This window comes from Diorhabda carinulata, chromosome X (assembly GCF_026250575.1).
Source record: "Diorhabda carinulata isolate Delta chromosome X, icDioCari1.1, whole genome shotgun sequence".
Classification (NCBI taxonomy): domain Eukaryota; kingdom Metazoa; phylum Arthropoda; class Insecta; order Coleoptera; family Chrysomelidae; genus Diorhabda; species Diorhabda carinulata.
This window is the reverse complement of record NC_079472.1, coordinates 41,966,225-41,991,063: the sequence shown is the minus strand read 5'-3', so window position 1 is coordinate 41,991,063 and position 24,839 is coordinate 41,966,225. Positions and strand designations below refer to the sequence as shown.

Below are 24,839 nucleotides of genomic sequence, written 5' to 3'. Positions count from 1 at the left end.
TGTCAGCCATATTGACAGAAATATCGTTTTTCAATGTCGAAATCTACTCGTCAATATTGGCCGAAATATTCTGCAGAGTTGAAATATCGTCCTTTATATCAGGAATCGACGATATCAAGGTGAAAGCCTCGTCTTTGAATAAATGAGTTTCTGGATTTAAGCCGTCACTTATCAGTGCCATTTTGAGTCTTTTTCGTTTTCAACTCGCAATTCTCTAGTTCGGCTTTCACTTCCGTCACTTACAGGTTACTTAGTCTCTTGGCCATGTTTACGTCACTATTTATTCACAATATCCTACCCCTGAAACCAATGTAATGCTTTTTTTATTTATACGATTTCTATTCGTGGGGTGAAATAATATAGTTTGTATCTTACGTTCTTAATTTATTTATTCACTATACACTATACTAATAATTCATTTATCAGTATCACTAAACTAATTTAAATAATTTATTTAAATTCTTCGATTACTTCTATTTTCAATTGTTCACTACGACTATTTATTACAAAATAAACTAACTGCGTCATACAAACTCCTTATATATATCCCAAAAGAATTCTCAAAAATCTAGAAAATAACGAAACAAAACAAATAATTTAATAGACCTACCTAGAAATTATTGTAAAGAAACGATGGTAATAAACCGCCTGATATATAAAAAACTTATATAAAACAAACATCAAACGAATTCCGGGTATTCCCTATGTACCTCAAAGGCGCCGAATTTAAGAATTCTACTACAAGCGGATAGGGCCGGCTCTAGGAGCCATATAGTGTACTTGTTCCTAACAATCTGTCTAGAAGTAAGTATTAAGATGGAATGAAAATATAAAAAATCTACTGTGATAAATTTTCCTGGTGATTTCTTCCCATCATAAATTTGATTTAATATTGTGGTACATTTTGACTAAATGCTATCGGAAAATGAAGACTCGTCCAACCGGCTGTAAAAAATTGCATTAAACTTTGTAATTTCTTGCAATAAATTAGTTGGAGTGTATTGTTAATTAATCTCCAATATTTCTTAAACCGTAAATGAAATTTCAAACTGAATACAAGGGTATTATATAGTAATGTACCAGGGTCATGATGGACTTGGATTTCAAAATATTCTCCATTAAAATCAATACACTTACCTCCTTACCTCCTTACATGTAATTTGAACGCATCAACAGCTTCTTAAACGTAATTTATTATTGATTTGTGGGTGCCAAATAAGGACTTTACGGTGGATGACCCATTAATTAGATGTTTTGACTGTTCAAAAACGTTTTTCTTTGAGCTGATGTGAAAAGGCTCGCATTGTCTCCCAAAAAACAGACGATCATTTGCTCCGAAGTGCTTCGTGCGCGAAAAACTTTGGTTGGAATTGGCTCGTCTTGTATAGCGATACAGTCGATTTTTGTTTAGTTTCGGATTCATATTCATAAATTTATGACTCGTTGCCTGTCACGATCCTACAGAGGTCTTCAGAAGCACCGCGATTGAATTTTCTTAACATTTTTTTGCACCAATCGACACGAGCTTTTTTTGGGCGATTGTCAAATTATGCGGTATCTAACGCGAACAAATGTTTTTAACAGACAAATGTTCATGCAATATTGAAAGTATTAGAGTGAAATTAATGCCTATGTATGCTTCAATATCACGGTATGTCACATGACGATCTTGCAATACCAGTTTACGCAAATTATCGACGTTTTCTGGAAACACAAATGAAACACGGTGGATCGAGATGGTGCTTTATCACCTAAAGTCCAAGGGAGTTGATCGGCATACTGCTACTCAGGGTCGAGCTTAGGGTGTCCGCCGCCCGCGTGAAAGAACAAAATATGCGGCCCTATTAGCGAACCTAGTCGAAATTTGATTAGTGAGGCGAGATATGAGATAAATTTCTAGTCTAGTCGGATAAAAAAGTACCTATTAATATTCTGTGGTTTTTGCGGCAAGCGGCTTTATTATTACCTATTTATTATCTTTTTTACGCCGCCATATTCGCCCGAACGCTCAACGCACTATTTTGGCAATGTTGTAATAACAAGAAAACAATATTTCGGAGAAGGCGCTTTGCAACTAAATATTTTTTGCATGATGGGGTCCTGTTATTATTTTTAGAGACATTTTGTCTTTTGCCGCCCTGTGTGTTAGTGCCGCCCGGGTGCCATGCACCCCTTACATCTCCGGCATGGCTCGGCTCTGCTGCTACTGGATTAACCTACGTCGGAAGTCATAGAGGCCCAGTTGTCCCTGTGAAAGTTACCAATTGTTAAACATGGGGCAATGCCTTCAGGGAGTGGTGTAGAATTATTTATTCCGATACTACAAGAACATACGTAATCATCCATTGAAAATTCACAATGTTCGAATGTATAATTTAGAAAATATGGTTAAATATAAGTTCTGATTTTACAACTTTATAGTGTGAGTAAATTTTATTCTCACGTCATTTACGCACTCCTGAATTTTTTGCATCAAGTTTCGGAACACTCTGTATAATACTGTATAAAAATACATAGAACATCAATGACACTTCTTTTGGTTCTTTTATCCAGGTAAATGTACTATTAATTCATGTCAATAAACTAAAGCACATTATATATAAATCACTCAAAACAGATAATTTTATTATCTGAATCCAGTTCATGTTCGATGACCTTCAGTAACAGCAGTCAATAAAATAATGATCACAGACTCTTCGACCGTGAATATTACTATATCACGTGGACTGTAGAGGGTATATAAAAAAATTGGTACAGATTATATTTAAACTCAAGTAGTGTTTATGCTTTCTATTGTTAATACTAAGAGAGATATTTTCAATCCAAATCATGGTGTGCTTATATCTTTTATCAATATGAAAATTATAAAAAAAAATTTCCTTTAAAATTAATATAGGAAATTAAAATTCACTTGAATGCTAAACTTCGCAATATTTCTAATATATGAATAATGTTCACTTAGCTAGTGAATCTGTCAGTCTCTCTCTAAGGAGTTAGTATTTTGTTGTAGTTCCATGTATATTTTTTGCTTTTTTTTCACTTTTAGAAATACCCCACTTTCTATAGTCTGTTTTATGAATGAGAGAGTAAGTAAATTTTAAAGCATTCTTAATCCATAAGCGTATCACATCCCTAGTAGAAAGTTTTTTCAAATAATACTTCAAGTGTTTTCGAATGAAATGACATTTGTATAAATAGAGGGTTTTCCAATAAGAGTTGTTATTTTGATATAAGAAAAATGCCATTTTTTGAGATAAATGATCGGATGTTTATTTCATTATAAAGAGGCCAAATGGCCGCCACGACTGCGCTTACAGGACCATATCCTTTTCATGAAAATTTCCGTAACCAACTTGCAAAGCGGCTGCCTATGTCCTCGATAGCCTTACGAATTCCATCTTTGAGGTCTTGAATCGATGCTGGACTGTTGGCGTAGACCTTATCTTTCACGTGGCCCCAAAGGAAAAAGTAGTAAGGTGTAAATCACAAGATCTCGGTGGCCAATTGTGATCACCTCTTCGAGAGATAACACAGTCCGGAAATTTTTCCCGTAAAAGATCGATGGTTTCGTTGAATCCAATTTCGACCATAAAAAATCATTAATCATCTTTCGATAGCGCAATCCATTCACCGTAACTGTTGCTCCAGTCTCATTTTCGAAAAAGTAAGGTCCAATGACACCGCCAGACCATAAACCGCACAGAGACCATAACTCTTGGGTTTTCCGAGCCCCAGATTCGACAATTTTGTTTATTGGCTTTTTTGTTTTATGGCTAATTCCAAAGAACGACGAGGAATGGACAAACCTGGGATTTATTTAACACTTTGGGCTATAGCAGCAATATTCTCAGTTGTTCTTGAGCGACGTGCACGGGTTTTATTCTTCACATCACTAACTTGTCCTAACAGCTTAAATTTTTCCACCAATATCTGTATTGCGGTCCGAGAAGGTGCTTCACGTCGACCCAAAAGTGTTTTAGTTTTACGAACCGTTTCTGCCAAACTTTCACCATTTTTATAGTGAATTTTAATAATTTCAATGCGTTGTTGAAGCGTGTATCGTTCCATTTTCATTAACGGCGTAGTTTCTACTTCTCAAATATCAAAAAATGACAGCTTCAAAAGTGACATTTACCGAAATAGCGGGCTGTTCAAAATAACACCTCTTATTGGAAAACCCTTTATAAGTAATATACTCGGTGTTCACTTATATTTTATCTAATTACCTGCTTATAACAGCAGGTGAAAAAAGTACAATTTTTTCTAAACTATTTTTTTCCAAAAGTTATATTGTGTTATAAAGGTATAATGGTTTAAGCTTTGACTTTAAAACAACGTTACGTTCATAAATAATAGTAATATAAAAACTCATCAGTATAAATAAAGTTACTTCCCATAAATCCAAATCAGAATAGAAATCAGCAGGTGAACTGTCGCAACATGTATTTAAAATAAGAAAATTTTCTCTTCTTTAATCGCATGATTTACTGCTTTTTCCCAGTTTTCACTTCTACTGTGTCAACAACACTTTTCAAAATGTTTTTAAATGATTTAAAACAATTATATATTGATGTTTCTACATTTACTGTTGAAGGAGCAATTTATCTGCGTTTACGCGGTCCGTTCAAATTTTCCATAATCACACTAGAATTCACAATAGTCTGCAACTTCCAAGCTGCAACTATACTAAACTGTTAAGAATATACAACTTAGATCTCCTCACTAAATGGAAACTCACACATTTTAGGTGAAATTTGTTGGGAAGAGATTATTGAAAAGAAAACAAAATTTCTAACCTTTATTGGCAAAGAGATACCTACTAAACACACTGTTTACACTACCACTAAACCAACACTCACAATTACACATTCAGTTCCTGAAGACGATAACTTGCTATCATAAAGTTTGTCATACGAGTGCTATTTGAGTTGTTTCCAGATACTTGAAACATTGATCTTGTTCAGAAAATCCAACAAAAAATGTTCGGGCACGAAGCAGTGTTTTCTCGAAATAACTGGACATGTCGCCATCGTTCTATAAGACAAACGTAGAATTCTAAATGGTACACCAGCATTTATTGCTAGAATTGTTAAAAAAAATTAAGGATACAAATCGGAGAATACGAATCAATCTCCACCACGACATTACGAGCTCTGACACTTCAGTCCAAACAAAAACGGTTTTGAACAATCAAAACATCGAACTGTGAGTCATCTGCCGTACAGTCCTTGTTTGGCACTGAATGATTTCTTCTCATTCCCGCAGATCAAAAATCAATTGCGAGATCACGTTTTCCTGCACCAGTAGAGGTTCATGCGTTCAACTCACATGTTTTGGAGGGACCTCAATCGGAATGGAAAAAATGATTCGACAACTGAGTCAAACTAATTAAAAAGTGTATTGATCTTAAAGAAGAATATTTTGAAAAACAATAAAGCCATATCAAGGTGTCTAGAAGCCTTGAAAACCGGGAAAAAGACGGGTATTTCGCAGAGCCGGGAAAAATCGTGGAATCGACGGGAATTTTCTGGTTAACCTGGGATTTTCGGTAATTTTGAGTGAGGCAACCAGGCATAGCAAGTTGGTGTTGGTATAGATCTAAAACCTTCCGATTGATCTTGAAAATCGCATCATCCAATCGAAACAACGTATTGAACCTCCCTCGTAACTGCACTCTTACGGGTTCACGTATCCATGGTTGGCTAACTAATACGAAGACTCTCAAAACAGCTCGTAGCAATGAAGCAAGATTCAGTTAAATTAAAAAAATAACTTGGCTGTTTTATTATACTTTTATTTTCCAAAATAAATAAATATCATTAAAGTGTAGTTAATCCGTGACAAACTTAAGTAAAGCCCTTAAGTAAAGACTATTCTGTAATAATATTTAAAATGATCGTACTGGATTAGAAATTGGGTTTTATTACTGTTAAGCCGTGAGAAAAAATGCGTTTTAAAAATCTAAAAGAAAGTAATTGAATGACTTAGAGTGGTATTGTCACCTTTTTTACTCGAAAGTTTTCAGGAATACTTAATCCCTACATTTGTCATAAATTGTATGTAATATTTCAACTTTTTTTGTCTTGTTGGGAATTTTATCTAGTAATCGTGAATGATGCAGGAATTTGTCCAGAATATTTACGGAGTTCAGCAGATGAACATTTTTGAAACCAATTAGTTGTCATTTCCGCTATAGATTATCACGAACTGTCATTTGCAATGGTCCCCCAAAAGACATATTTATTAATTGCGAATTAATTATGTTTATAAATTGTTAAATCTGAACTTCAAATTTATTAACGAGTGTTGGGATTATGGTAGAACTACAGCAGCAAGGGATCCTCTGAAACCACTAATGATTTCTAAGTGGCTTACAAGGAAAATTAGAATCTCTCTTCTAGAGCTATAATTTTATAAATAGACAATTACTTTCAAGCGTTTCTTCTCGTCTAAAAGTGTATAGTCAATATTTTGGACAAAAAGTAAGAACACTCGTATACAGCATGCAGAATTCTAAGACTCAAGAATACTTGCGATATCTACTTCAAATTTATAAATAAAAATGAGATTTCGAGGTTAACCGTTGTAACTAACCTAGAGACAGTCGTCGATGATATTCCTATTATCTTATCGTATTTTAGATTCTATTTATTATTAGATCTATTTTAATAAATATTGTATTTTTATTACAATAGACCTAAAGATTATTCACGAGAAAAAAACCTTCGTTGCTATACGATGTGCATCTAATATATTAAAGTATAATTATTACATTAAGACATCCACATAACTGAAAAATAATAGAGTATGATTTTTTATCATACAATTTTTTCAAGATATTCGATAGCACAACTATTAAGGTTCTAACACATTTATATTAGCTTTACCTGTTTCAGAGTTTGTTTGTTTGTGAGGTTGTTTATTTGTAACTCTCTTTTGAATTAATAGCAGGTGGCAGATTCGACGTTACTGCTCGGTACAAGTTTTGTTTATAGCGAAGTCATTATACGAGGGAGATATTATATAATTAAATAAATATTATTAAAAAAAACGTGGTTTCAAAGCATATGAAACTAAAAAATAGTTTGTAAAGTAAGCTTAAAACAATAGTAAATAAAAAATACTACCATTATTGTGAGAAAAGCTTGGGGCATTTTATTCCATACCCCTCACACATTTAGAGCGTTTTTAACAATAATCCCAGTATTTTTCATTCATTATTGTTGTAAGCATATTGTAGAAATTGTTTTTAATTGTAATTGCATTATTTATATATAAACAAAGTATATTTCATGAAATTATTTCATATTTATTAGAAATTTTCATAATTTTTTGTAATTGCTAAAAAATTTTACGCATATTAATTATTTATTTTGATATAAAATGTTTTGAAACAATTAAATAATATGATAAAAGGAATAGATATGTCAAGTTTATGTAGTTTTGGTAGTCATTATAATTTTGGGAGTATGGCATAATATATTTTCGACTGTTTTGCATTTGCTGATAATGAGATGAAAATATTTTTCTCAATATGTCAAACTCATTGTCCCAAATAATTTAACGTTACTTCAATAAAGAAGGATCCGAAGATTCCTAGATTGTATGATACGGCATACCAAACATTTACTTTTTTGATTTTCTGCATTCATCATCATCTATCAGCCATCTTCCATCCACTGCTGGATATAGGCCTCCTCTAGTTTAAACCATCTATCTCTATCTTGAGCTGTATGTATCCAATTTCCTACAATTTTCTTTACATTGTCACTCCATTATGTTATCATTTGTTACCAGATTTGTCATAAATTTGGTTTTGTCTAGATTTATTTCTAGGCCAACATTCATTGTAGTTCTTTTCAAATCCGTGGCCATCTGCCGAGCGTCTTGCATATTGTCGGTGATTATGACGATATCGTCTGCGAAACGCAGGTGGTTTAGATACTCACCGTCGATATTTATACCTTTCCCTTCCCAGTTTAATTTTTTGAAAGAGTATTCCAACACACATGTGAAGAGCTTAGGAGAGATAGTGTCTTCTTGTCTAATCCCGCGTCCTACATGTATCTTATTTGTTGGTTCGTGGAGATTTACATTTAGAGTTGCGTTTTCATATATGTGTTTGATGAGCTTTGCGTATCTGTAGTCTATCCTACATTGTTGCAGGGCTGATAAAATTGCTGGAAGTTCAACTGTGTCAAACGCCTTTCTGAAATCGACAAATATCATTACGAGGGGCCTATTATATTCTATGGATTTTTCTATCAGTATCTTAATCGTTTGTAAATGGTCGTTTGTTCCATACCTTATTCTGAACCCCGCCTGTTCTCTGGGCTGATAAAAGTCTAACTTTCGTTCCAAGCGTTTCGTTACGATCTTAGTGAACCATTTATAAAGGTGAGAAAGCATGCTTATAGGTCTATAGTTTTCAAGGTTCGTTATATCCCCTTTTTTGTGGATGAGCATTATCGTCGCTTTTCTCCACTTTTCCGGGATTTCCCCCTTTTGTAGACATAGATTGAAGAGGGAGATTATTTCGTTTAAAAGTTTCTTACCTCCAACTTTGACAGCTTCTATCACAATTTGGTCTTCTCCTGCCGCTTTCTTGTTTTTCATTTCCGTTAGGGCATTTTTTGACTCTTCAATTGTTATTTCGGGTACAAGTTCTGAACCTTGGTTTACGACTTTCATTTTATTTTCTGTGATATTTAATTCTACTCTTCTGCTCCTATATAGTTCCTTGTAGAATTCTTCTACAATTTTTACCAATTCTATCCTATTGTTTGTTTCTTTTTTGTTGTTATCCTTGAGTTTGACGATTTCCTTTTTCCCATCAGCCAGTCTCCTTCTAAGCACCTTCATACTTTTATTTTCTTCGATTACTTGTCTGGTTTTTTCTGTGTTATATTTCCTTAAATCTTTCCGTATTTCTTTTGAAATAGTCTTATTTAGTGTTCTTATTTCGCTTGTATCTTTCTTTTGTTGTTTTACTAGAAGTCTTCTTTGTCTAATTAGATCTTTTGTATTTTTGCTTATTTTTTCTTCTTTATCTCCATCTCTTTTACAGTATTTTTGTTGTGCTTTTAATATTGTTCCAGTGATTTCTTCATTTAATATGTTTATGTCTAGTGACTGGTTCGTGTTCAGGGATTCAGTTAAGAAAGTATTATACGCATCAATATCTTCTGGGGTCTCCCACTTTATTTGTTGTTTCTTTCTTATCATTTTTTGTCGTTCATTTCTGGCGTTTATTCTGCATTCATATCGACGAATAATTATTTATAAATTTATCTAAATTCTTGTTTTTTTTTTAAATTGGCTTCACTTAAAACAAACACAATTCTAATTGCCTTTCATCGACACCTTCTAAAGTGTGAAAAGTTTTGATTTTGTACGGATAAATTGTGTTTGATTTATAAATTCTCTGTAACTGTGTTTTACTTCTAAATTACGTTTTCTAAGCAACAATTTGAGAGAGTTAGAGAAATGCTTTATTGTCAAAAAAATGTTCACAATTTGTAGACAAAAACTTGTGAAAAACCATGAAACAACCATACAAATAACTAAATACAGACACAAAAAATTACAATGAATAACAAAATTACCTTTTAAAATATACACGTAAAAATTTTTATATGCAATATATATTACATGTATTTATACGACAATAAAATTGATAATAATTTGTATTAAAAATCAAACATTAAACCAATTCGTAGCATGCTTCGAATTAAATATTGGTATTGGAATAAAAATGAAAAATAATGCAACTAAAATAAGTTAGACTTTCTGAAACCGTTGGTAACAGCATACGCTAAATGATACACATTCCAGGCCAATAAGAAAATCACACCGATTGTAGTAGACTGTCAAATTTAAACAGAATACTCCTCCTCTTTCCATTATCCTCCAAAGCATGAAGTGACACCATTTATATTTGATTCAGCAGTTGTTTCCATGCTTGCCTATCCTGTGCAATCTTTTCGGCATGATGCAGTTTCATATTTATTAAGGGTTTTATTTGGTCTAGTTGAAGATCTGCCTCTTGGGCGTTTGCCAATTTGAATATTGAATTTTGAAACTTCAAAACCACCGACAATCTTAATTAATTAGTTTCCAGACACTTTGGTGTTTCATTGCCACGTTACCAATAAGAAACTGATCTTATATATATATGTATATATATATATATATATATATATATATATAAATTTCTTCAATTTCTTATTTTTTGGATATTTTGATATATTAATGCATCTAAATGTTCTTGATTTTAGGTCTCTAGAAGTGAAAAATATAGTGGTCCCTATAATAAATGAGTTTTGACGATTTAAATGTGAGGGAATGATGAGTGAGGTTAGGAAATGATTAATATATTTAATTTTCATGAAATCGTATTATTTATTTTTTAAATATATTTAAAGTTCGGCTAGGTTATATTAACTTTCAAATTATGAAATAAAAAAATGTTAATTAAAAAGTTTCAATAAGCAAAAATGTAAAAACGAGTGGATCTAGTAGAAGCCATTACCTCATAACTCATCATCCCCTCACTTTTATTCAAAATGAGAAAATGACGGTGTGGGTGTGAAAAAATAAATCATAACCTGCAAATCTCGCAACATAAACAATAACTCTAATAAACTTGAAGTTAATTCGCCATTCCAAACAAGTAACCGTACTACCAACTGTTAAAAACTAATGCGGATATTACCAAAGTCCTCAATACCTAGTTATGTGAGAAATTTTGAAATTTTTTTGTATTTACAAGTCGTAGTTCCAAACATATTTTTGAAACACTATTAAATAAAAACTTTAGACAATGTTATAATCTGGATATTGAGACATAGTGAGGGAATGATTCTCAGAGTACTACATATTTTTTATTCCCAGTAAAAATTTTTATTCCTCGATAAAACGATTAAAGCTCTCGGCTTGCAAGTTTTTTTATTCAAATCTTCAATTTTTACAAATACAAAATAAATGAATATATTCCTAAAATATTGAAACCATATTTTTTTCATGATTACTACTCGTTTTTTTCAACTGTAAGAGGTGATGGGTTATTGGCACACCCGTGTTCAAACTTTTAACATCACCTTGGTAGCGAAATAAAGTTTTCGAAGGCTCATCTATTCTTTAATCTTCTTCGACGGTACATTACAATACCCTGTTTGTCACTTTAAATCACAAATTTTGTTGCAAGAAAACTTAACCAAATTCGATTTTACCTTGTATTTCCCCATCTCAATTATTTCTGTGTTGTTCTTAATTTCCTTTGCTTTGTTCTGAATTTCGATAATAACTTTTCTGTTGTAATTATTGGTATTTACTCTTTCGGTATCGATAATTTTCTTCCACATCTTGTTATCTACAATTAGTTACAAAATTAGTCTTTAACAAAGCAGGGGTTGATACAGTAAATATGTAGTTGGGGTCAATGACTTTCTATTAATTGTCGTATTTTCTAGAATACTCAAAATTTTCGAATTCTTATTGCAGTTACAATATTTTTAGCAATGATTTGTAGTAGCAGATATTTAGATCCCTTAAAACATCCTGTTAAATTGAACTCTTCCCCCATATCTAAGTATAACAAACTTAAATTATTGTTGTGGCTTCATTAGTTATATTCAAATTACATCCGCTGTTTAGTATAAAGCGAGTTTTTATCGAGAGGGAAAAATTATGATACGATGAAGATTGATTCAACTATTTCTTTCTTGATTATCGTTTATACTTATAGATCACTTCTGTATTATCAACAAAGACGCGAACTTGCTGTATGAAAATATTTTTGGTGAAACATTCCAACACGTTTGGTTCTATAAACTTGATTTAAACTTTTTTTCCAGTATGGCAGAAAAGACATAGAATCTTCTTTAAAGCATAGAAAAAAAGAATCACTGGAGGATATAGATGAAGGGTATAGTGAAGAAATAACTTCATCGGAAAAATTAGTAAATCCTCCATTAACAAATGGTTTTGTGAATGGTGGAAGGAATAATCTAATTAGCAGGGATGAAGGATTAATTTTCGTACCTGAACCACCTACAACTAAGACTGAAGAAGCCATTAAAGAGCACAAAGTGAGTTTATCGCTTTTTCTCAACTATTTTTGATATATTTTAAATTTCAACAATTGCATCCTAATGTTTCTCGACATTAAGTTGTTTTATTTGTACTTTTGAGAGAACTTTTGGTAAAAAGTTTCTAAAAAATACAATAACTTTGAAAATACTTGATGTTTTTTCAGTTTCTTATTCAACCCAGATGGCCAAACAAGTGTTGTATCTTGAAAACTATTCGACATAGAGACTTGCGCTACCAAACTTTATTAAAGAGAAATACTGTTAACATCATCTTGTACTTTTAAAGCATTCATACCCAGTAATCCACATATTAAATGTATCAAAACTATTATTTTAATAACTTTGGTCAACACTTTTTGTCTACTGATCAACTATTAACATAAAATAGTGGGGACTTATTCAATATTTTCCCAATTTACCACTGTAACTGAACAGATTTTGAACAAACTTGGTTTTATGCTGAGGCCACTGATATTTTATTTCATCTAAAGTCTTAATAAAGATCCAACAGAGATAGCACAAGGGCGGTACATATGTTTTGTTTTCCATATTAACGTTATGTATACATAATAAAAACAGAAGATAATATATCAGAAGCAAAACTGAATTTGATTTGAAATAATAACTTGCATGCCGTGGTTAATCTGTTTCAGATAATAGAGATATACTCATAGAAAGGTTAGTTGTCATCAACAAAGATATAAATATCTCTCCTCTTCCTATCCCGTCTACTCCCCCACGGACTATCAACATTTCTAAATTCAACACATCCCTTATGAGATACAATAAGCATACAACACCCAAACAATTAATTATAAATGATTGTAATGATATAATAACGAATAACCACTATGATTTAGTGTTATACACTGATGCATCCAAAAATGAAACAGGTGTAGGCTGCTCTGTTACAACGTCACAAATTGCCATAAAATCTTCCCTAATCCCATCAAACCGTAATGTTCACACAGGCGAACTGTTCAGCATTCTACAGGCTATCAATTCAATCTCTCCACCTTATAAGCTCGTCGCCATATGCACAGACTCACTTGCTTCTATTTTATCCATTCAAAATATATTTACCGAACATCCTATTGTCCAAGTTACTTTAATTTGGTTACCTTCCCACATTGGCATCGAAGGCAGACCAACAGGCAAAAATTGCAACTACATCTACCGTCACCGACAATGTATTTATTGGAAACGATTTAAAATCACAGTTCAATAGAAAATCCAGAGTTACATGGGGACACTATTGACACATCCCTACGTCAAATACAGCGTTCAATTGGTAACCAATCTATTATCTTCGTTGATATCTCAAGGCAAGACTTAATTGCGATAAGAAGAGTAAGAATCGGCTATTCAAGACTTACTCATGGATACCTTATGACTACTACTCCCAGACCGTTTTGCTTCAGCTGCAACTCGTATTTAACCATGAAGCACATTTTGACCGAGTGTCGCAAATATACCGTCGAAAGACAACAGTTTCAGCTTAGCCTAAACTGCAATGAAGTCCTTAACAACTCTGAACAAATTACCTCTCTACCTCAGTTTCTCAAAAATGTACAACTTTACGACAAACTATAGAAAAATTGTGTTACTGTGTATTCATATTGTATACTTGTATCAATGAACCATTTCATATTTAATGTATTGTAACCGCTCCCATGCAAGTGGCCATAGTAGCCGAGCACGTTAATTTTAAATAAAAAATATCTTGTATACAATATACATATTTTTGGTAATGTTACTTTCGTTATTAAAGAATTCATATAATCAAACCCATATATTTTATATCTTTAACACCAGTTCTTACAAAGCTCATACATTTAAAAACAGTTACCAACAATTGATACAGTTGTTGGTAACGGATATGGGTTTTCTACATACATAAGTATGAGGATTGTCCCAGAAGCACCTGGCCCAACAACGAAAACACAAAAATTTTGGAAAAAAATATATTTATTTTTCAACGTAATCTCATTTTAGTTTATACTTTCCCCTGCGATGTTTTATAAGTTCGATACCTTTTTTATAATAAGAATCGCCAAGCTCCTCGAAATAGCAATTAACTACCTACATCACCTTTTTATTATTGAAGAATCTTTAAATACCGAGCCATGTTTTCAAGTCTTGGAATAGAAAATATTCCGAGGAGGCTATATCTGGCGAATAAGGTGTATAAGGTAGCAATTTAAACTTCAATTAATTAATTTTGGCCATTGCAATAACGGATGTGTGAGCTGGTGCATTGTCTTGATGAAACAACACTTTTTTCAACATAAATGCGGCCGTTTGTTCTTGATTTCTTCGTCCAAACGTTGCAATAACTGAGCATAAACTCGCTGTTCCTCCTTTTTCAAGATTGTCAATCAAAATTATCCTACACGTATTCTAAAAAACCGACGCCTTGACCTTACCTGCAGATGGAACGTTCTTTGCCGATTCTTCCTTTTCAGTCCATTGTTTTGATTGTTCTTTTGCTTCGGGTGTGAAGTGATTAATCCACCTTTCATCCATAGTTATGAAACGGTGAAAAATTCGAGTTTATTTCTGTGAAACATTACAAAACACTTGATGGAAACATCTTCACGATGCTGTTTCCGTTCCATTGTGAGCAACACGCCACCCATCTTGCACACAGCTTTCTCCTGTATAAATTTACAGTTAATATGCGATGTACCGCATTTTTTGAAATTCCAACTATATCTGCTGGCTCGTGCACTTTCAGTCGACAATCATCCAGTACCGATTTTCTTCAACATTTTTGGAAGCCGTTTGATGGACCACTGATCATGCTAGTCTTCGCAGGTCTTGCGGCCTTGAAACTACCCAATGTTTTACTGTTAATATCGAAGGAGCAGTCTCACCCAGAGTAGAATCTGGTTCAGCTTTTATATTGGATGATCTAACGCCTTTCAAATAAAAGTATTGTATTACTTAACGATGACAAATTTTTTCCATGTTTACAAATTCACTGAAAACGTTCACTATTGATAGCTGCGAAACAAATACTAAGCAATGTGGCGGTTTCAAACTTGAAACATATGCTGTATAGATTGTGTACTTTCTAATACTGTGGTATATTTCAAGCAACTACCGCCATCTCTATGTCAGGCCAGGTACTTCTGGAATCATCCTCGTACGTTGCTCTCAGTAGGATGATAAAACATATGTATGCCCCACTAATGCTGATTCTGGTGGATCTTTTGGAAGTTTTCATAAGAAACTTATAATATCCATTGACTATTTAATAATATAAAGAAAGTTATAGAACTTTCTTATTCGTGCCTTGCCTCCTTTATATCTGCCGGTTTTGTCTTAAAAATTGTGCTTTCGTAGAACCCCATTAAAAAGTTTGAAAAAGATTGAGATCTGATGTTTTTAAGTTAATTCTATCTGCCAGCATCGAGATATTCTCTTAGGTCTTGCAAAAATGGGAAGGGCACAATTTTCTTGAAATCAAGTGTCTCTTATCGGGATATCAGCATCAAATAAATATACCGTGGCACTAATTTTTCTTCCAAATTCTGAATTCCAAATAATGTAATCCTTTGAGAAATTTGTCAAAGAATTTTGGAGTTATAACTGAATTTTCTACAATATCTGCACAATCATTCACTTTTTCTGCTCTTTGAGTATGGCTTTCCCTCATCCCGCGTGGTTCTTACTATTTTGATGATTATAAATATTTTTAAAAGAATTTTGTTTAATAGTTTAAAGCTTTCTAAATCGTTTTTGCGGGTGGATCAATCCACATTGTCTCTTTATTTTACTTTATTCTACTTTGTCGCTAATTATTCTCTATGCCGTCCTGATGCGGATGACGTTAGCTGAGACCAAAAGCAAAGTGAAGATATCGGGGAAGACCTCGCGAAAATTCCAAATAGGAAGAGGTCTTAGGCAAGGAGACGCCGTTTCGTGTACCCTCTTCAACCTGACATTGGAACGAGTCATCAGAAATATCGAAGTTAATAGAGGAGGAACTCTGCTCAACAGAACAGTGCACTACTTACCCTACGCTGATGACATTGATCTACTCAGTCGAAGGGAGCGTGAACTGAAGAAAAGCTTTGGGCAATTGAAGGAGAAATCCTTAGAGCGGGGCTCACTATTAATCAAGGAACAGAAGAACTTCCCCGGGGCTTTCGAAGTAGGCCGGTATAAGTTCCAAAATGTATCGTCGTTTAAATACCTGAGCGTGTGACGCTGCCATACAAACACCGAGCTTTATCGGCACTATGTAGACTCCAACCTGGTGACAGAAGTCAGGAGGGCCAGATGCTGGTGGCTAGGCTACTTAGAGCGTATGCCTGAGAAGCGGGGATGCTCAAAGCATACCGACAGAAACCCGAGGGCCGGCGACTGTCTGGGCGACCGCGCAAATGATGGTTGGATGATGTCGGAGAGAATCTTCAGGAGCTAGATTTGAGGAGGTGGAGACACCGAGCGTTGGACCGTGATGACTGGAGGAATGTGGTGGACGAAGCCAAGGATTTTTGAGGGCCAGTGGTAGTAGTCAAAAATCAAAAATGTCCTTGGTTTGCATTCCAAAACATGTGTGTATGTGGGTAAACACAAAAGCGATGATTAAGTCGCTGACAACGAGAAATTGCTGTTAGCGTACAAGATTATGGGATGTAATATATGTCTTAGCAGTCTCCGATGAACATGGAGAATGGTTTAATCAAAACATGGCTAAGATAAGAAGATTTTTTAGGGAAGTGGAATGCAAGTATGTTGGCGGAGTACTGGTTTATGGAACGAGATAGCTGTACCTCAGAGTATAAAAAGAAAGCAAGCATCAAATAATGGCACATATCTTTATTATTTATAATGGTTTCCAGCTGAAATAGTTCTTTTTACCCCTTAAAGAAATCAATGTCCCTAAGTTTATTATTATTATAGAAAAGTGGTAAAAATAGACGTGCGGGGCTCCCCGAAAATCGTGGGTGATGGAAGAAAACAGCAGTTATATTTGAATTCAGGACGTGCAGATACTTCATTAAATTTTTTTGCAGACCAGTGTATTTGTGTAATCAAATAGAAAAAGGATAAGTTAAAGGGAAAGAAGAATAACCTATTTTCCCTCATTACGATATTTAATTATTTGTGATGAATTTTTAATACTATCAGTATTTGATATCTAAAAGTATTTGGTGGACCAAAAATTCAAATAATTTCCAATTATTAGTGTCCTCGCTAGTTCCATTTGAAAATGTTGAAAGCAATAAATTCTAAAAACACGATTAGTGTTCCAGTAAAATGAATTGAATAACATTGTATTCATATCATTGCATCACAAGGTTGTTGAAGCAATTGGTCAATGTTCAATTATACACACATTGTTTTAGGAGAAGTATAAGGACTTCGATCTGTCAAATGTATTTGAATATGTAAAGGCTGGAGTTGAAGCGATAATTGAAGATCAAGTGACTTCAAGGTTCGAGGCCGAGGAACTGAAAAATTGGAATCTGTTGATTCGCACAAATAGGGGCTACGAATTCATATCATGGAAACTAACGTTCCTTTGGCTGGGTGGCTTTTTCATAAGATATTTCTTCTTATTTCCATTAAGACTGATTATTTGCTGTTTCGGGGTAAGTAATAAATTTGATGTTTTGTCTTAATATGAATTATTATAATATATCATCGGTTGAACACACATATTTTTTTAGTAGTTTAGTAAACTTGATTATTATTAATTTCAAATTATTTCAAAAATAACACTGCAAATGTTAAATACACGTTGTCATACTACAGCTTAGAAAATGGACATGAGGTATTAGTAAATTGGAATTAATACTGAAACATATTCTATATATTGAGTATAGCAGAAGATTCTTTTCTTTTATGGCTTGTTGGAGTCAACCTAATCCATTTTTAGTTAGATTATAGGTGCTCGACTGTCATGTTAGTTATTAGTACACTTTTTTATATATAAAAAGAAACTATTCACATTTGTACTTTAGGGAAGTTAGTTGCAGAATAAACTACGAGAGTTATCTGAAAAGTTTTAAGAAACAAGACATTTTTTTCCAAAATAATTTTTCTCAAAAATAGTCTATAGGATAAATGTGCCCGTGTTGGCACCTTCCAAGAAAATTCCAAATATTTGAAATCAAGAGGGATATTTTTAAATTTCTTTTTATCAGCTCATTCAGGCACCTTAATTCTTTAAGAAATGATAGATATTTGACCTCAATCAGGAAAATAAATGTCATAATTCCATTTAATATAAATTGGAGTTCATGTGCCATCATAGGAAAATATAGTCACAAATGGTACATTTCTACAATATAAATAAATTTGGGAAGCGCAAACAGATAGTTTCAATGAAGCCAGCAAAAATAATTTTTATTTAGAGCCAAAAGCGAAAGTATGTCATGAGGTTTTTCGGATAAATTTTCCGGCACTTTCGGTCACTTCTGGTGAGGGTTTCCCGACCTGCAAAACTTCTGGCGCTATTACACCGCTACTACTTTAGAGTCCGACCTCACGTTCCACAATGCTTCACTCGTGTACCACATCAGGTTTTTCGGACGAATTTTCCCGCACTTTCGGTCCTTTCTGGCAGGGATTTTCCGACCTCCAAAACTTCTGGCGTTATTATAGCGTTCTTATTTGAGGATCGAACCTCACGATCCAAGAGTTTTCACTTGTGTACCATATGAGGTTTTCCAGCCCATTTTTCGTATTTTCATATCCGACTTGTACAGAGTACCAGGAATGCCGTTTGGTGATGTACTAATACGGGCCCCCCGTTTCCAAACACAAACGTCGTGGTAGCGTAAACAGTATGTTCAGTATTACAGTATTGGAAATGTAAAAACAACGTCCTAACAGACTGATTGTGATGTACGATTGTTGAAAGAGAGTGTCCCCGTATACGTAAAACCATAAAAAAATCTGCGTTTCAATTTTTATTTTGTGAAGTTCTGCCCTTCTTAACAGAAGTCTTATTTCTAACATAATTTAAGTTATGAAAAATCAAGTAAGCGCCATAAATTTTCCAAAAAAACTATGACAATCTGATGTAATTTGACATTTGCAGAATTATTTATGATTTTGTAACAAAATTCAAACACGCCACCTTCCATTTAGTAACATTTTTAGATTGCTATACTAATTATATCAACATTTTCTATGTCGATACTTCGAGGTGGATCTCTGAAAAGGTGGTTGAACGAAAAATTTTACAAGATGTGTTTTCGTATTCTTTCTCAAAGTGTTACAGCAATAATAACAGTACACAACAAACAATGGCGACCTGCTAGGGGGTCGGTTTGTGTAGCAAATCATACATCACCAATTGACATTATGATTTTATCGACGGATAACTGTTATGCGTTGGTGAGTTTTAAAACAGGCAATGTCGACGGTTTGCAATAAAAGAGTATTTGTCTATGGTAACGAATATGTGGGCTCGTTATAGTTTGTATCAAATTTCGTAACCAAATAGTTGTTCGACTGAAAAATATATCTCATGAAAAAAAATTTCTTTCAAACAAACCTAGAAATTATTTGCATACTTGTAGGTAAACCACTAGACATTAATTATGGAAGTTTTTCTAGAGGAGCGGAGCTTAATTTGGCGTCACCGTTCTTTGTAACAATCAATTTGGCAGGTCATATTCATTTTAAAGCTATTTTGATCTGGCTCATCATGATTTGTCTAAATTTGGAGCAATTAGCAATCGATTAGTCGGGCATTACCCGAGTTTCATAGTAATCAGAGCGATTAATTTAAAAAAAATGTTGATATTCAAAACAGTATACTACCACGATTGCCGTTGACGATGATCCAAGGTGTCGCTTCGTTATGTTCGATAAGAGTGTAGACCATCTTACTAGCACTTGTCTATGAGTTGAAATTACATGATCATTATTTGAACAGTAGAAGAAAATATTGCCATAGAACCATAATTTTCTTTTAAAATATTGTTCAGTGATTTGTTCATTTTTGGATTGCGAATTTTGGACGATGAATCTGCAAGCTATTTTCGAAACACCATTACATCCAGCGTTTTATGGGCCGTCGGCATAATTGCCACTTAGTATCTTTATATATGCTGATGGTTTGTTCCAACCCATCAAAAAACGATCCATGGTACGGTGACGATTCTACGCAATAGAAATTACATGTTCCAACCGGGCGGTTATTGTTATACAAACGATTCTGTTATGTGTTCCAATCGTTTGTGAACCGTAGGTTAGAGTCACATGCCACACAGCGTGCGGAACAATCGATTTACTTAAAGAAACATTTGACATCAATTAATTTCACGAAAAGGTCCTGTTAACTAGCCATCTCGTCCTAACGACTTGATACCACTGGATAATTTTATTTAAGGCTTTAGTGAAGTCACCTATTAACACGGAGAAACTAGAGACATTTGAGAATTTGGAAGTCAAATTCGACTCGGATAAACCAGAAGCACTTCAAAGCCAACAAGAATGTTTGAAAATTGGCTCTTTAGATTAGTCCATTTCAATTAACGAGGATGGTTCCAAAAGTACCTGGCCCAACAAAGAAATCACAAAAAAAATTCATTTTTCAACGTAACCTCCTTTTAGCTTCATATATATTTTCCTAACTATGTTCAATAAGTTCTATACCTTTTTTATAATAAGAATCTACAAGCTCCTCAAAATAGCCATTAACTGCCGTCATCACCTCTTCTTTGTTGAAAAATCTTAGACCACTGAGGCATTTTTTTAAGTCTGAAAACAAAATAATCCGAAGAGGCTAAATCTGCCGAATAGGGTGCATGAGGTAGCAATTTTCACTTGATTTCATTAATTTTGGTCATTGCAATAACTGATGTGTGAGCTAGTACATGATGAAACAACATTTTACTCTCAACTACATTCGTCCGCTTTTGCTTAATTTCTTCGCTCAAACGAACAAGTTCGTATAATACTCGCTGTTGATAGTTTCTTCTTTTTTAGTCAATGAAAATGATCCCACGCCCATTCAAAAAAAACGTCGCCATGATCTTGCCTGCAGATGGAACCGTCTTTGCACTTTTTGGAGCCCATTGTTTTGATTGTTCTTTTGTTTCGGGTGTGAAGTGATGAATCCATATTTCATCCATGGTTATGAAACTGCGCAAAAAGTCCTTTACATTGTGAGCAAACGCGGCACATATCTTGCGCACAGTTTTCTCATGTCCAAATTTTCTGTTAATACGCGATGTAACATACTTTTTGAAATGCTTACTATATCTGCTAGCTCGCGCACTTTCAGTCGATGATCATTCAGTATCGCTTTGTGGATTTCCTTCAACATTTCTGGAATCTTCACCTCATATGATCGCACTGCGATGCTGGTCTTCGCAGTTCGTACAGCCTTCTTTAAACTCTGATACCCGATATTTTACTGTTGATAACGAAGGAGCAGTCTCACCCAGAGTAGAATCTAGTTCAGCTTTTATATTAGTTATAAAATAAAAGTATTGTATTACATAACGATGACCAATTATTTCCATGTTTACAAATTCACTGAAAACGTTTACTATTGATGGCTGCTAAACAAATACTAAGCAACGTGGCGTTTTCAAACGTGGCGACATTTACTGTATAGATTGTGTACTTTCTAATACATCTAATACATTTCAAGCAACTACCGCCATCTCTAGATCAGGCCAGGTACTTCTGGAACCATCCCCGTAAAGTCTTCCTTTAGAGAAACAAAAAACAAAATTTGTTCTTGTCAGACTTTGATTATTATATCTTTAAGGTTTTTTAACCAGGTTAATACAAACAAAAATAAACCAGAGGTAGAATTGAAAGCTTGTTTTCCTAAAAAGATTTCATCTCTCAATTTTCCCCTTTTTAAATTTTACTAATTTTGCTATTATAGAGATCAGTGCAACCTACAAGTCTGCACACAATTTCCTGTTTTTAAGTTAATCGTTTTAATTTTTTTCCTTCCGAAAGCTTTTTTAATAGAGATGTCCAGTATTCAACTATTGAGCTTAGGGAGCTTTGGAGCCATCAGAACGAACTACTTCGAAGGCGAATGAGTTCATTGAAATATTTCATGCTATTATTGTGATTTTATGTAATAGATACAGGTTTATTCCATTATAAATTACTCACCCATTATAATCGCTATTATTCTGTGTTATAGAATGTTTTTGGAAATTGTTGTGTGGTTATGATTGAATTTTGTTAATGTTTTGTACAAAGCTTAGTAGTGCATAAATTTTAGGGGATGAGGGAAAATAATAGGTTTTTTATTGGAATACTTGTAAATTTTCAAATGTTTTATTTCTAAGATCTGACAGAATTAAGTACATGGTAACGTCAAAAGAAATTATTAACCAACGTTTTTCGATCAATCTCATTTTTTTTTTAAATAAATCCATACATCGATGGGTCAGTTATCAAAAATAAATCAAAAAGCTCATCTAGTAAATGTCATGTTTTCAGTTCTTCTGGAAGCCTCTCTTATAATGGTATTGAAAATTTTCCCTCGGTTTCAGTAAAATCTCCGTCTATTTTTTTTTAATTAGTAGTTTCGTAAATATAGTTTTTTTATATACAATGAAATTGACTGTATAAATATCTAAAATAAATCTAAAAACAAAACCTCACCATTACTTTCAATGAATTTGAATATTCATCAATAATAATTTTTAACACAATACAATCACGAACTATACGAAAGATCCGAAAAATTAAAATGCATGACCACCGTCAAAACCAAAGAAAATGTTTTATTCAATGCAAGTAAAAGCATCCGCACTATCAGAATACCTACGAGATATAGTCTGATCCAAACTGTACATGCGCAAAGATAGCAAAATTAGAATCTACAAGACTTGTATCAGACCCATCATAACGTACAGAACGGAAGTCCAAGAGGACACCAACAAGACGAAACAAATGCTGAGGGTGGCCGAGAAGAAAATACTAAGTACAATAGTGGGGAAAACAAAAAGAGACAGAGTAAGAAATACAGATGTCAAAGAGCAATACAAGACATTGTGAGATGGGGAAGACAGCGTAAGAGGCAGTGGTACAACCATGTAAGACGGATGGACGAGAACAGATTTCCGAGAATAGTCCTAGAAAACAACCCGCCCGACTCAAGGCCTTCCGGTAGAACACCTAAAAGGTGGAACGATAGTTCTCAATCCACCTCTCATGAAAATATGCAGAGGCAGCTTCAGAATTAACAGATCGACAGATCTCCAAGAAGTAGAAGAAGAAGAAGAAGAAGAAGTAAAAGACGATTTTTTTGAAACATCTATTTGGATTTTTTGATCTGTAGTACAGTAATGTCTCCTTTTCTCCTCCTGTAATCCTTTTTATAAATATATATCGATTCGATCTGCCAATAAATAAATTATTAGTCTCGGATATGAGACAAGCGTGAATAATATTTTAATGTATGTCGTTCTTGATTCACGTCTAATATGATAAATTATGTCAGGACTATGACTATGATCTGAGGTCAGGTAGATCACCTATCAGCTGATTGTGAATCTTGACCCAGTACGATATTTGGATTAGTTTCCGACCGTCGCTTTCTTTTTGGATGGAAATTTCAAATATAAAACATGAACTACAAAAACTTTTGATTTCTATTATTTTTTTGTATGTTAATTCTTCCAAGATATTTATTTAGTTGTATAATAGATTCTAGATGTTTAATAATTGTTATTGAGCAGTTATCAACAATTTACCCACTCACACAAGTTAAATACCAATAAGTTATTTTTTTTTCTGAAATTCCCAAAGATATAAAAACTTAAACCTCAGTAAGCTATCAATTACGCTGCTCATGAGAATTAATACTAGTCAGTTATATGAGGGGAATAAATAATTTGTAATCAGTGATTTTTTAAGAGGTATAGGATTTGATTTTGAAAAAACGACAGAAAAATTTAAAAAAATTGATGAAATCTTTATTGGAATCGATAGAACGATCAATATAATTCAATATTTGAGGATGATTTCATGCAAATGTTGACCGTGACTCCGCTTTAGATAGCCCATGCGCAAGGTTCAATTTTGGCAAACTCTCTCCAACATATCGGTAGGTATTTCACGAATAAATGCTTCAATATTGGATTCCAGTGCGTCAATCGTTGTGAGTTTATCCCTGTAGACACTAGCCTTAACATGGCCCCACAAAAAATAGTCCAAAGAAGTTAAATCACACGATCTAGGCGGCCAATTGACGGGTCATAAGCGTGATATGAACTTTTGTGGCGCCGTCTTATTGAAACCACATGACAGGCATATCCAATTCTTCCATTCACAGTAACGTTCCGGCCGCTTTTGAAGATGATGCTACCGGTCCATAATCCACACCAAACAGTGACTGTTTCGGGATGCACTGGTAGCTTTTGTAATGCTGGCTGGTCTTCACTCCAGATGTGACAATTTTGCTTGTTGACGTAACCATTCAACCAGAAATGAGCTTCGTCGCTGAACACAATTTTTCGATAAGAAAGTGCATCTCCATCCAACTTTGCCAGTGCCCAGACACTGTGGGAGATCGTGTGGTTTTAATTCTTATACTACCCATATCTTATAAGGTTATACACCCAAATCCTTTCCACATTGTGGAGTAACAGAGGCCCAATTGCTGAGAACGGCGGCGAATCGACATTTCACGGTTAGCAGTAACACTGGCGGATACAGCCGCAATATTTTCTTTGGTTCTCCCTGTACGTTTGTGTGTTAGTAGCTTAATATCCAATAGTGTAAACTGGGTTCCAAATT

The 24,839-nt window shown here is 33.9% G+C and overlaps 1 protein-coding gene across 2 annotated transcripts in view; it reads left to right on the top strand.

The window, feature by feature from the left end:
• LOC130902550 (glycerol-3-phosphate acyltransferase 4) overlaps window positions 1–24,839 on the top strand; it is an 88,326-nt gene that overhangs the window by 7,468 nt on the left and 56,019 nt on the right. The window contains exons 2-4 of one of the 2 annotated variants that reach the window (XM_057814770.1): window positions 11,856–12,089; window positions 17,453–17,698; window positions 19,215–19,451. In XM_057814770.1, coding sequence (XP_057670753.1) covers window positions 11,856–12,089; window positions 17,453–17,698; window positions 19,215–19,451 — 717 coding nt within the window. The remainder of the gene's footprint in view (window positions 1–11,855; window positions 12,090–17,452; window positions 17,699–19,214; window positions 19,452–24,839) is intronic. The other variant, XM_057814771.1, reaches the window with a different exon arrangement.